Raw genomic sequence first — 14,381 nt, 5'->3', positions numbered from 1 at the left:
AAAGTAGCCCTTAAAACCAAATGAAGGTCTGTCTCAAAATTGAGGCCAAGGCAAAACGTCCTCACTCCCAACGTCTAAAACTCAAGTTCATTCTCACAGATATCTATGCAAGTACACACAGGCGTACTTCTGTTCTTGTGAGGATACTCATCGATGTAATGCATCCAGTCCTCACTGTGCAGCAAGTTTATGTACACACACACACCCACACGCACACACACACAGCTTATTTCCCTAAAGGGAAAAGAATGAATTAGAGACATGCTGCATATGTATTTGGTTTTATTGAAGAAGAAAGATATGAACAGGTAGCCTATTTTAAGGCACCTTAAAAATGTACAACAAAAGCTGAACCATTTATTTATTCAGAATACAAAAATACACATCTCAGTGACTCCAAATTGTAATAAATAGTTAACCATGCATTCTAACAATAAAAAGGCACAGAAAACAGTCACTTAGTAGTCATAAAAATTATTAACTACTTTACCAAAATCATCCAGATAGTAATACAGGTGACAACTGTAACATTATATTCCAAATGTGAAAACACAATACACATTATATCATTTAACCTTAGGCAATAAATATGCAAATATTGTTTATACCTACATATATATTCTTAAAAATTAAAACTGTGCTATTGTAAACATAATGTAAACAAATGAAACTCACTTTTCTCCCATCACTTTAGGAACCATGTGAAAGACCATATGTTATCCTGTCTTTCTGAGATCCTTGCATGGGTTTCGTTGGTTTTTGAAAACCAGGCAGTTTGCAGCATTATTTACAGACCACTTGAAAACAGCAAGGGAGAAAGGTGGCTACTCCCACTTCGTATGGAAAAGTCAAGCATTCTTTTGCCTGGAGTCTGGGGCCAAAACACTTGAGATTAAGTGAACACTATATCCACCACCCTAGAGTCTGGCTAGCAAAAGGCCAGCTGTCATCAAATAGTTCACAATGAATCTAATCTATTAAATGAATGAAAGGCAGAGTTCTGTCCATCAGACTAAATGATCTTCGGTCAGGCAGAGGAACTTCTGATGTATGTAAATTTGTGGTTTATAGTAACTAATACCTATCTTTGGCTATGAGTTGCAGGATCAACAATTGATGAACATGAAAAAAATACTTATCATGGATTGGAATTTGATTTATAGGCTTATTGATTTCTGCATGTCAATGAGCAACACTACAGTATACTGAACAAAGTAGTCTGACATAACTGGTTGTCGACATAAGCAATGATAACATTGTAGCCTACTCTTAGACAACGAGAGGCATGGACCGTAGATATATGAGATGTAACAGAACCCCCTCTGTTGGGATGTTAGAAACAACGCATGACTACTGTTAATTCAGCCCCTGATTCACTCACATGCTATTGTTACTTAGGATACTTTGATGTATAATAACTTGCGTGCCTTGTTACATTTTAGCATTCAATGTTCAGTAAAATAAAAAAGTAGGTTTTTAAACTAATTCTTAACAGAAGGTATAATACTCTGCGAGGGAAAAAGGAAGAATTATAACCAAAATACAAGCAACAAATTATTCTCCAAAGGGGGAAAACCAAATGATCAGAGTTAAAATTACATGGTAAAATTAGTTGGCAATGACAAGTATAAAATTCTTTATAAGGTTCAATATGCCACTGTTGGAGTAGACACACCCAAATGCACATAAACCCATTGTGATACATATTACATATTAACACAGTCATGTCTGCCCATTCTACTCATTCATTGACACAGTCCTACTTTACTGAATCATCTTGGAAGCACGGAGGAGCAAAACTACAAACTAGTGAACCGCTGGAAGAAATTTGGAGTCCGTAAGAAAAAGCAGTCTGTCTACGGGTCTAATTTTTAAAATCTAATCCCCAAACCTTGAGGAGGAGTACATGTACAAAAAACTCTTTCAAGGTTTTTTCCCCCCGCTGAGAAGCATCATGTCAGAAAGCTGCAGAGACAGTATCAAAACAAGAGATAAAATATTGCACCATCATTAGAATACAACAGCATTATCATGTACAGGAGATTAGAACAAAATCATCAATACACAATTGCTATGGTGTAATATACACAATCAAATGTGTAGGTTCTTCACAATGCATGCCATGTCAGCAATCTACAAATGCATTAGAGTACAACACTTCCAGCATTGCATTGCATACACTGGTATAATGTATGCGCGTGTGTGTGTGTGTGGGTGGGTGTGATGAGGATTCACACACCCACACACACACGCTCACACACACAAACTGAGTATCACACATCAAATATACCCTGTAATGCCAGCAGTCTTAGAAGAAACTAACAAGTAAAGTAGTGTTCTATCAACATCTCTGTTGTAATTTGAAGAAAAAAAGCTGCACCTGCTATGCAATGCAACACTATGCAGACTGCAGATCACCTGCTCTATAACTGTACATTTTCAAAACCGATATCTAACTCCTATTCTCATTAGTATTAAATACTGTGATAAATTGGCAAAAGTTAAAAAGTTGAGGTGAACCGTTCACTCTATGTAATGATATGAGAATTTGCACTTGCATATAGCAAGAAGTAAAAAGTGCCTTTTAAGTATTCCTTAAAAAACTCAACATCCCTACAGTATACATGGTTGGCTTGAAACCAACAATTTTACCTTCCTCTTGACCAATACTAATCCTGTGTCCCACCTTAAATGCGTTTAAGACCTAAGACCTACTGACCTACAAAATTAAGAGGTGAAATTGAACGGATTGAATTGAAAGTCATCACATGATCATGTTTTCTTAGACATTCACTTTGGTACTGATTTTCACATCCACAGAGAATGTGTCAACTTACAGATATTAATTCCATATATTCATACCTAATCAACAGCTTTTTAAAAACTTCTTATGATGTCTACCAATAAAGCACATTTTACATTTTTAAATGACTGAAAATATGGCACTTGACACAAATCTTTGACACATCACTATCATGCAAACAAAATAAATTAAAGCTAGAAAAAAAGTTTGATTTAGACCAAAAAGGATGCTTTCAGTAGTAACAAATGGCATCATAATACTTAAGTCATGTAAAACCTGTTCAAGTGTTATTTTGCACACACACCCACACACCCACATACACACACGCACACACAAAATCAAGACACTAATCATGCAATTAAACATATCTTAAACTGAGCAAGCATAGCATGCGACAGTATCCTGTAGTTTTCAGACACCACACCTTCAGGATAACCACCTAGACTGTGATGTTACAAGTTTATCTTTTCAGTCTCTACTGAACAGCTGTGCTACTCAAACCTGACGGCTGCTTTAAAGCATCGCCAGCTCTGCAATGAGAGGAAGAGATCCAGCAAACCTCACTGAACTGAAACGTAATCCCACACTGATGGAAGTTCTGGTTTTGCTACTAGATTGTTAACTCAGACAAGTCAACTGTCAACAGCATGGTTAGTTGCATACCTGATTATGTGCTATGATGGATATTAACTTAGAAATGGCTTTTATTGTGAAGATCCATGACTTTCTTTTGCACTTCCATCAGCTTTGTTGACTTTGTCATTTTGGCACCAAAGCAACAAACACACAAACATATCTTGTTAACAACATCACAAAGGCTTTCTAAACAGAGGGATCAAATCCAGCTCTCCTTGAACACCTATCTTCTCCTTCACCGCTCCCAAACTGATCCACTGATGCAAGGGGAATGTTTGTTTCTGCTCTTGGGTAGCGTCTTCTTCTGGGTTAGAGGTCAACAATGGAGACCTTGGCCAGGTCCTTAGTTCCCTGGAGAATTCTCTTCATATGACCCACTTTCGATATCCCCAGATCCTGGAGACAAACAGGAAGACCAACACACTCAATACACAAAGATGTAAGTTGCAAGTCAAATGTTATGACCAAACACTGGCCTTTAGGGTGATGCTTAATGTGTCTGACATGAATTGTATCAATGTGGAAACAACCAGTTACGTTGACAGTTATTTCTTAAGCTTTATGACAACAGCTATTTGATCATTTAATACAGACTTGATATTGAATAGGGGGGGCTAAGTGTTTCACTGCCAGTGTCAATGCAGCACACCTGAATCACAAACTTATCATAAACTGGAGGAATAAAAAAAGATTCTTTCCATCATGAAATAGGGGGGTAGCGGGCATGGTCGACAGCTTTGTTCCAGCCTTTAACTATTGGATGGATTGCCATGAAACTTACAGAGTTTTGCCCAGAGGATGAATCCTAACTTTGGTGTCCTCTGACCTTGGCTACTGGCAGGTATTTGGTTTATGACCCAATATCTGCGTAACTAATGACATTCCAATTAATCTCATTTTAACACTGTGCTTAGGGCTAATTTGCAAATGTTGACATTACTGCACACCACACTAAGATGGTGAACATGGTTAACATGCCTAATATCAACATGTTTGCATTGTCATTGTGAGCATGTTAGCATGCTAATGTTAGCATTCACTGCTGTGCACCGCTGTTCCAAAGTATAGCCTCACAAAGCCACTAGCATGGCTTTAGACTCTTATTCTAGTGGATTTCCACGCACAGTTGCTCTAACATATTCCAAATTAGATTCCAAGAGAGACACACAAACATTAGCATTCACTTCGTGTTTATGTCCACATAACAAATGTAGAAACAATGTGCCCTCTCATTTTTGCTTGGCTTTTGGTCTACGCCAACTCCTGACGCAAATATTTGGCTCTCTATCTGCTAAATTCTTCATAATGTTCACAAGCTTGTCTCTAACTGTGTCCGTCTGCTTTTCAGTGCTGGACAGGTACCGTACAGTGGGTTCATCAGAGCTTTTTGATTTAATCCACCATATCTGTGCTACAGAGCCACTGCACTGCGTGGTACAGTATGTGCTCTGAAGAGTTTAGGGGAATTGTAGTCGGGTGATAATTCTCTGTTGGTTCACTGCGAGTGATTCCGACTTGACTAAAGGCAACTTTCTGACACGTAGTCATGTGATTCATTGTTGATAAAGAAACACTGATATAGCTGCTTCATGAGGCTTTCCACTCATGTGTATGTGGCATACACTGGCAACTCCTCAGCTGTTTGTTTTTGACTCAAATTTTGCTGAATTGTGGTTGATGCAAGTACATGACATCCCATTTTTCCAACTGAACCCAGCCCACCTCAATCCAGTTAGCTGAAAAATGGACATACAGAAATCTCTCATTTGAAGTAACTCAATTTTGGCAGAAAGGTTTGTGGTCTTGTAGAACACAAAAGGTGTATTCTAATACGTAGAGGCTGATTGAGAAAATAGGTTTTCGTGGCCTTTAATTAAAATGTGATGCTCCAAGCATTACTTTAACCAGACTTGTGAAAGGAAAGATGACACAAGCAATTGTTGCCTTGGTAACCCACTGCTATTGAGTAAAAATATCAACAAGAACTTACTGTGCTAATAAAGTGATTGAAGATTTGACATTTCCATTTATCTGCTACGTTTTTAGGATCCTGATATTGTGCATTCTGGCTCACTGTTGCACTGTCATGGCTTACTGGGACACCGGTCATTGTTAATGTAGTGTTACTAGGAACACCTGTGCTTTTCCTACTATGACAAATCAAAAGTCTGATGTGAAAAGGACCTATTGGCTGAAATGGGCGTACGTTGTAAGAATCACACAATGTTCTTTATTTTGCCTCACAGGCATAAGTGCCTGACTGAAAAATACATAATTAAAGTGAATCAAACAAGTGGAAAATGAACACAGGTGGACTGAGTGGTTCTGAGAGGTTTATGTGGTGCACCTCCGACAATGACATATCACAGAACGGTTGTGCTGTGCATACTGCACTGACCTGCTTCAAACAGTGGACCGTGCTTACCGAGGTCAAATTTGGCAACAATGTCGCAGTGCTCCACTGGATTGCCAAAGACACACGTCCTGCTCTGCTGGTAATCTCAGTATAGTTCATTGATCTGATGAAGGCATCATTCTTCATTCATTTAGTTTGTTCAAACAGTCAACACTCTAGAAGTGTCAGTTAAAACTTTGCTTTATATAATCCTTTATCCAGGGCAATTTAAGGCTATTTTCATTACTGATGAATCTGTTGATTATTTCCTCAGTTCATTGAGTAATTGTTCAGTCTACAAAGTGTCCAAAAATAACAAATATGGCCATCACAATTTTCCAGAGATTATTCAGATTCAGATTCCTTGTTTTGTACGACTAACAGTGCAAAATCCAAAGATATTCTATTTACATTCACAGAAGACAAAGAAAGTACTCATATTTGAGAAATATGAGAAGATGGAACCAGTGACTCTTTGCTTAAAAATGACTTGATGAAATTATCAAGATTTTATTGGCTTTGAGATGATTGACTAATCAATTAATTGTCTATTTATTTCAGCAGTATTTTTATCCATTAGAATAAAACAGTTAAGCACTACAGCAAATTGGACAAATTAGATGAGAAATTGCAGTGGAGGAAATATTTTTTGAGTTAAGGTCATTTAGAAACAGTTTTCCAATTACGTAGTTTGTCCACCAGAGAGCACTGGTACAGTTTTTTTCTTCAACTGTACAATGATCTGCCTAGCACTGATAACAATTTGTTTATAACTAAATTTGAGATAATATATATTTATTTATATTATGCATGTATTATTTTTTTACTCTGAAATATTAAAGAAATATTTGTATCCAGGCTCGTTCAAGCTCTAATTTTCAGCTGTTGCATTTTTTATGATTAATTGATGCATACATACATACACACACATACACACACACACACACACACACAAATATATATATATATATATAGTATATATATATTGAGTTTACTTGAGTTTACTGTACTAAGACACAACTGGTCATTTCCCGGTCTGTGATGCATTAAGGGTGCTTTCACACTGGCAATGAAATATAAATCTAGAAGGGTTTTTACCTGACAACTGGGTAATATGAATGCTCCTCTAAACCAGGTATGCACTAAGAGCCCGAGAAACTGTGACATGGTGGTTTGTGCAGTCTAAATGCAATTTGTACTCTGACAGGAAGACGATTCATGTGTGCATGTCATAATGACATCATTACTGAAATTCTTGCATTTGCATGAAAATAGGAGAACTAGTAGTCCTCATAGATGTATAAAGAGACAATAAAACTGAAGTCCGACATGATGCCTTGTGATCATTGTTTTTACTCAGGGACTAGGACAATTTTTACTCCTCTGCAGCCTGTATGGGTGTTTGTGCTCTCATTAGTGACGCTTTTTGGCAGTATCCTCCTACACTTTAAGGAGGAAGGCATAAGCCACATGTCACATGGATCAGAGTAAATTGAACATGTGTGAATATGTGATCTGTGCATGCTAATGTATTTCTGTAAAGACACCTGACACCAACTAATTTCAGTCTCTTGTAAACTCCGCATGAGGTCACGATAAAAAAATCACAACTAAAGTCACTGCCTGACTGCATTTTTGGCTCTCTACATTCAACCAAACTCAGTTTGGTCTATCCACTCCTGGCCCTTCCTTCCCTGTAGGCTTCTCCTCTTCAACAGATACACAGTGTTAGTGTGTTACAGCGAGTTTCTTTCACCAAGCAACAATCAGACAGTAGAAGCCAAGCAGAGCAATGCAGCGCAGCACGAGAGGTGGCAAAACGGGGAGACAGCTATCAGGTTAAAGAGCATAAGGAATACATTAGACCAAGAGGATACAGAGAGAAAGAGTTGATTGTGGGTTGGACGGCAGGATTCACACAGATTCACTGAGGGATTGAGGTGTGGTAACAGGCGTGTGTGTGTACCTTCAGGTCCCTCCTCTCTAGGTGCAGTAGCTCCGAGCCTCGGATGTCGTGTCGGATGAAGGTGTCTCTGTACTCTCCGAGACTCAGCTGTTCCAGCCAGATGCCCACCTCCTCTGTGCCCCATCTCTCCACTACACACACACACACACACACACACACACATACACACACATACACACACATACACACACATACATAGAGCAGAGCAGAGAGAGGCTCAGGACGCCTCACAGGTATGCACACACACACACACTGCCACACACCAACAACTGTCACTCTCACACCTCACTCAACACCATTCATGTTCTTCCTCTTACTACCTGACAGCACATATATGAGAGCATGTCATCACACATACAAACTCACAAAAGGGCAAAAAAAATGTGGTAAATCGTTGAAGGAAAAGAAGGAGGAAAAATGGAGGGAGAGCATCAGAAAGGAAGGGAGAGCAGTGGCGGCAGCTGGCGGAGGAGGACAAAGGCCAAAGGCTGGTCAGAACAAGGCAGTGGCCAATGCCTTTCCAGGAAGGCTGGGGGCATGCATACCATCGACCAATACCAAAACACACAAAAAAAGTAGGAGGTAAAGGGAGGCAGAAGCCTGTGCAGGAAATACAGCCCAACTAATCAGAAACCAGCCCACAATGAGAGAAAGGGCTTGCACTCCTGAACTTGCTCTGGTTCTTGAATCTATACTTACTATGCCTATCATGTATAAAAACATACGCCCACTCAGTATGCAACAACATGTTGGAGTGCACTGTTTGGACAGCTGACTTTTTTACTTGATTTTTTTAATGCTCAATATGCCACAAAAACTGGATTTATGGCTGGTTTGTATTTGATCCCTGCAGGCTTTCCCTTGGTTCTTCTCCTGCCTTTGCACCTTCTGAAGCCATGTTGATAGCTGGATGAGAGCATAATGGAGGGAATGGTGCGAGTTGATGGTTAGGGTCACACTGTGGGATGTAAGACCTCAAACACACACACACACACACACATTCTTTGTGTTTCTACCAGGGGATTATGATGCAGTCATACCTTTATGCACGGATTCTAATATGATGGTAGTGAGGGGCATGGTAACCATGACGACTGTTGCCAGAACCAAATTTGTTTATTTTCAGTTATACAGTATCAATGAAGAACAAAGCATAATAAAAGTATGAGCTAATTGTTCTGGTTGCCGCTAGTGGAAGTATTTAATAATGTAAGTGTGTGATGAGAAGCATTTGATCATGAGTGTGAAAGCTTTTTGAGCTTTCAGTTAGTCATTCAGTGCATTAATGCTACTGTCCTTTCAAATAAAAGACAGTAACAATCATCGTAAATTTTGAGGCGACGAGACCAGACAGAGTAAATAAAGTTCTCTGTTAAAGGCCCATGGCAGCTGGGACAGACTGACTGATTCCCCTTCCTGAGCAGCTTAAAGCAGTCTGCCTGTTCAGTCTGTTGACTTCTGAGGGAAAAGTGGACTCAACTCTACCTGTCTGAGGGCTCGTCTTCTTGGCTGCCTTTTCCTTCTTGAACTTGGGCACTATGCGAAACATGCTGCTGCGACTGTTCCTCTTGCCGTAACCCAGAGAGTGGTCCTGGTACATAAGCACAGTCAACCTATAGCATTTCATTTAGCTACTCAGCTCTCCCGTTACCTGGAGCCATGTCACACTAAAGCCATAGACAATGTGTGCAGATAGCTCTTAGTTATGAGGAGTAGGAGTACGGAATGGTGATAATGTTAACTATTTCATAAAAATACTAAACATAATGTGTGTGCACATGTTCATCTGTGTGTGTGTGTTTGCTGGGGCTGCTTACCTCCTCATCATTGGGCTGCAGTATATGGTAGAGCCAGGGGATCTCTCCCAGTTTGCCCAGTTCCAACTCCACACTCTGCAGAGCATTAGACAGTTGCTCCTCCTCTGGTGGGTCCAGTTGCTGCAAAGTGGAAAACACAAGCTGAGATCAACTACATGCAGCACACTGAAAGGAGAACTATGACACCCCAAGTTATAACAAAGCAGAATTATCCTTTAACACTACAGTACGGTGGAAACATGAACTAATAATACAATCAATCATAATATAATACAATCAAAATAACTCACCAGAGAGACTCGGCCCAACAGAAGAGACTCTGTCTCATTGTACAGAGCCTTGACAGTGCTGGCCACCTCTATAGCTGTGTTTCTGGTGAGACTCTGGAAAGGAGACAACAGCTATTTAGCAGAATGTCACACATCATGCAGCACATAGATCTCAGAAAAGGTTCAGTCAAATTCATCCTTTTATGGCTTTAATATGAGGCAACATATTAAAATAATTAAGTTAAAAGTGATGGTGTGAGCTTTTTTTAAACAGTACAGGTAATTCAAAGGATCACAGAATGCCGCATACAGTCATGCCTTTTGTTGGAAATGAAATATTTAGATTAATGGTATGTTTTAAAGATTTTAAGTAGATTTTCACAAATTGCTAAATCACAATAACATTATCCTGAAAAAAATATATTATCTTTGGATTGAAAATTTTAATTACAATACACTGAGTAATGCACGTAAAATACACATCGTCATTTCAACATTTTTTGTGTGTTTTTATTTATTTATGAATATATGACTGAATTCACACATTGGTTATCTGATAATATATTACTTATTGTTATTATTACTGACAGTATAGGTCCTCAACATAGTTGCTATAAATCGGCCTTTTCAATTTGTCAGGTTATCAAAGACTGTCGAGGACTCTCTCTCTCTCTCAGGCTTGTGAGGAAAATGTTTTTAAGGATTAGTCTATAACATCTCACACAGAGAAACATATTAATGTGCTGAAATATTTAAATAATAATATTATCACAAGCAGTAGAAATCCTTAAACTTTAGATAAACCATGTGTGCAACAGGTTCAACTTCAATTCAGTGACCTCTAAAGGTAAGTAAGTACTGTAGGTTCAACAAGTGACATCAGCTTCTGTGGACCGAAATCAGGTTGTGCTGTGAAGAAACAGGTTTAAACTAGTCTTAAACTCTAAAATGCAGCTAGGCAGATGACATAGTAGACGGAAAGCCACTGTATGTTGTGTGATATTTGTTGATAGCGAACCTCTGGGAACTTCGGGTGTGTTTTGTTGATGGCGTGAGATGCAGCATTAACAGCATGAGCCAGCTCCTGCTCTAAAAGCCCATTGGTCTTTGCAGCCTCGCATATCCTGTGATTAGACAGAGCACATGTCGGTGAGTATGATTCATGCTAAAAAACAAAATGGTAAATTCCTGGATTCCTCATTTATCTGTAAAGCCTGTGGACCTGTAGAGTGAGACCTGATATTCATGGCAGTACGTGTTTACCTTGTAATGAGCTCCTCTGCAGCTCTGGAGCACATCTGCACTAGGGCAGCCTCGTCCTCTGTAGCCAGATCCACAGACTGCTGCGGGTAGAGGTGAGGCCGCAACGGAGGCTTATCATACTTCAGCTTGTCCTCCCATGACTTCAATGTGTTTTCAAATGCCTGCAGGGAAAATCAAAGGATAAGCATATATCATGTACAGCATTTCTTGTGATGCTTTGTCCATCTATCAGCATGACTCTCACACAAAACCCAAGCCCTTTACTCAGTTTCATTTTATTCCCCAAGCATTCCCGACACCTATTGCTATCTACTTCACTCCACTCCCCCTTCCTCACCCGGTCTCTGGTGAGCATCTGAGCTCTGTTCTTGTGCTGGATCTTGATGACTCCAGGCGGTTGGATCCAGGCCTCACCGTCGACCTGAATTGGAACCCCCTCATCACCTAGTATGGTAATCTTTACTGTTCGACACTGATTGGGACAGAGATGCATTGATTAGATGTGCATATTCTTTTATGTATAAATCTTTCAGTTTGTTTAGTTTTAGTTGTGTGTTCTCACCTGTGCTATGCGGTGGTGTTGCAGTTTAATGACTCTGGACACAGCCATCTGCATGCTCCCAAACACAGCCACAACTTCCAGGATCTTATCATCAAATGATGGGGCACAGAAGATCTGCACAACACAATAACGACACTCAGGAGCTGTGTATGTGATACCAAGTTGCAACCGTTGATTGTGTACTGTATAACTAATCATTCAAATCTTTAAGAATTCGGCTAACGTTACTCTATATTTTCCATTTTGTTAGCAAATTTGATCTCAATACTATTTGACTTCCCTGCCCTGTCTGTGGCACTAAGTCCTAAAGTATGCCACTGTGGGTTTTGGTCTGTTCATGACATTCATTGATAAGAAGAAGAATATGAAGCATGTCCAGCCTCATCCTTTAATGAAACAGGGAGGAGTTGTGGACCAATATATCTGTCTTTCTTCTATATTTGTAAAAACCTGCATTAAAGGAGACATTTTAGCCTGTCAGCTCAGTTCAGTGGAGGCCTCAATCAGAATTGTTTCTGTGAGAGGAGGCTCCCAACAAGTCTGTTACTGATGCCTGCCAGCAAACTCAATCAATATCAGAGAAGACCAGATCAGATGTGTTGTCATGTGGGGCCTCGGCCACTAGATGGAAACCAAAACATGTTCAGCAAAAAGTTGATCAGTGACAAACTAACTCTTTGTTTTACAGTGAAACTAGACATCAGCTGCAGTGTATCAAAATGAATGATTATAACACAAAACAGGTAGACCTATTAACACAAAGAGAAAACTTTGATTGTAATATAGGTCTGTCTCAGTGAGCGACTTTGTGTGTGTGTGTGTGTGTGTGTGATGACTAAGTCTAACTAAATGTCCTCTCCCTGTTGCAGTTTCCTCCTCTCCAGCAAAACAGTTACATAACACCAAATGCACATACTGTATGTGTGTGTCCAAGGGTAACCTCTGCAGGGGCTCACTAAGAGGGGGGGGGGTTGTGCGTGTGTGCAAACTGACTCTAATCCCTCAGCAGCCCTTGTGCTCCAAGCCTTAAACAAACAAGCACAAATATCTCTCTACCCATCCCTCCCCCAGCACCTCCAGGATATCAGGGCCATGTTACACCAGGATCTTTCCATAGTTAATGTCACAGAAAACAAAAGAGACAGAAAAACAGAGAGGTGAAGCCTTGATGCAGGAATCTGGTCAATTTCTGACATTGGCTTGAGGAAGAAAATACCCTTTGATCTGAGTCATCTACCAAAGGCACTTCCAACAGGATGGGACTTTACAGAGTTCAGTGTGAACATTGGTGGACTGTACTCACATCATCCTCCTTGGTGCCACCCCAGAAGTTGGTCCCACCTGCGTAGCTAGGAATATTTAACACTGCGATCCCCTGAAGGCTGGGCAGGGGGATGTACTGGCCGTCACACTGGGAAAGACAATAACAAAGCAGAGCTCAGCCGGAATAGCAAGTGAAGAAGACAGCAATATGTTTCTGCAAGTTCTGTCTATTATTTGCTATCATTTATGACTATTTTCACTTCTTATGATGGTGTTTCAGGACGTTCTGCACCATCATTGACTCTTCTACTTCTGACTAGTTGAGCACACCATCCACTGGGATGTGTTGGCAGCTGTTCTGGAAGCGTTGTTTCTCCTGAGCAGTCCAAGTCACTAAATACACTTGAGGTGACAAATTGGTTGGGCAGTTGCAGAATCATGCTTCACTTTGCATCTCCAACACAGATTACATACTGTTTAAAGCGATTCAAAGCATGTGTTCTCTTCCCATTCTCACCTCTAGCTGGACCTTCTGCTCCAGGTTCTTGTAGGTTCTCTGCAGAAGCTCCTTTGTACCCAGAACACCATACCACATCATGTTCTTGGTACGACTCCTGTGCAGGGGGGTGAGATTAACAGTGTGGTGAAAGGAGAAAGGGTTGTGAAATGAACTAGAAAGACATTAAAATGTTGTTGTGTCAGAACTGACTGGAAAAGAATGGTTGCTGGACAGATAGATGGAAGGAGTGCTTGCTTATCATTAACAGTACATTACATCTTACAGTGATTATATATCTTCACAAGAAAACAAGCCGTATCAGCTTGACCAATCACAACACAAGTAGTACATGAGGATGAATAAGCACATTGGCCGACTGAATGAACACTTCCATCATTAGACTGTTTTGTAAATACAAATGTAGGAAATGGAGCAGGTTTCACTGATGTCTGATTGCTAATGAGAATGTCTGTTGCTTGATGGCTGAGAGATGCAGGAAATATGTCTCACCTGCATTTCTCTGGGTGCTCCTCTCGTTTGTTGTTGAACTCTAGGGAGATCTTGGCATCCAGGCCGATGCCAAAGTAGTTGTTCATCACACACTTCTCCATGTAGCCCTCCCTGGGTGGAAAAACAGCCGCACAAACAGACAAACAGCTGGTCGGCTCAAAGTCACAGATAACTCATCATAAATAAAAAAAATCAAGCACAAATATAGGATGAGGATATAGATTTGCACATGGACACCAAGAGGGAGAGCTCTTACAGTGAATCAAGGTCGGGGTCGATGAAGGGTGTGGCACCAAAGGGGTCGATGTTAGCCAGCAGCATCTTGCTAATGATGGAGCTGCCAGCGATGGAGGCAGCCAGACCTGCCCGCAAGCCTGCACACACACACAGACATCCGT

The 14,381-nt window shown here is 40.3% G+C and overlaps 1 protein-coding gene across 1 annotated transcript in view; it reads right to left on the bottom strand.

Moving 5' to 3' along the window:
* Positions 1-265: 265 nt before the first annotated feature.
* The window catches only part of dgkh (diacylglycerol kinase, eta), a 49,449-nt gene continuing 35,333 nt past the window's right edge, over positions 266-14,381 (bottom strand). Inside the window, exons 18-29 of the mRNA XM_041950723.1 lie at positions 14,240-14,357; positions 13,984-14,094; positions 13,492-13,588; positions 13,015-13,122; positions 11,712-11,825; positions 11,487-11,621; positions 11,150-11,310; positions 10,905-11,010; positions 9,908-10,000; positions 9,618-9,737; positions 9,286-9,391; positions 266-3,835 (exon numbers count right to left, since the gene is read on the bottom strand). Of these exons, the coding sequence (XP_041806657.1) occupies positions 3,783-3,835; positions 9,286-9,391; positions 9,618-9,737; positions 9,908-10,000; positions 10,905-11,010; positions 11,150-11,310; positions 11,487-11,621; positions 11,712-11,825; positions 13,015-13,122; positions 13,492-13,588; positions 13,984-14,094; positions 14,240-14,357 (1,322 nt within the window). The 3' untranslated portion in view covers positions 266-3,782. The remainder of the gene's footprint in view (positions 3,836-9,285; positions 9,392-9,617; positions 9,738-9,907; positions 10,001-10,904; positions 11,011-11,149; positions 11,311-11,486; positions 11,622-11,711; positions 11,826-13,014; positions 13,123-13,491; positions 13,589-13,983; positions 14,095-14,239; positions 14,358-14,381) is intronic.

The sequence above is a fragment of the Chelmon rostratus genome, chromosome 13 (assembly GCF_017976325.1).
Source record: "Chelmon rostratus isolate fCheRos1 chromosome 13, fCheRos1.pri, whole genome shotgun sequence".
Taxonomy (NCBI): Eukaryota; Metazoa; Chordata; class Actinopteri; order Chaetodontiformes; family Chaetodontidae; genus Chelmon; species Chelmon rostratus.
The sequence above is the reverse complement of the archived record's forward strand: the minus strand, read 5'-3'. Positions and strand labels throughout refer to the sequence as shown.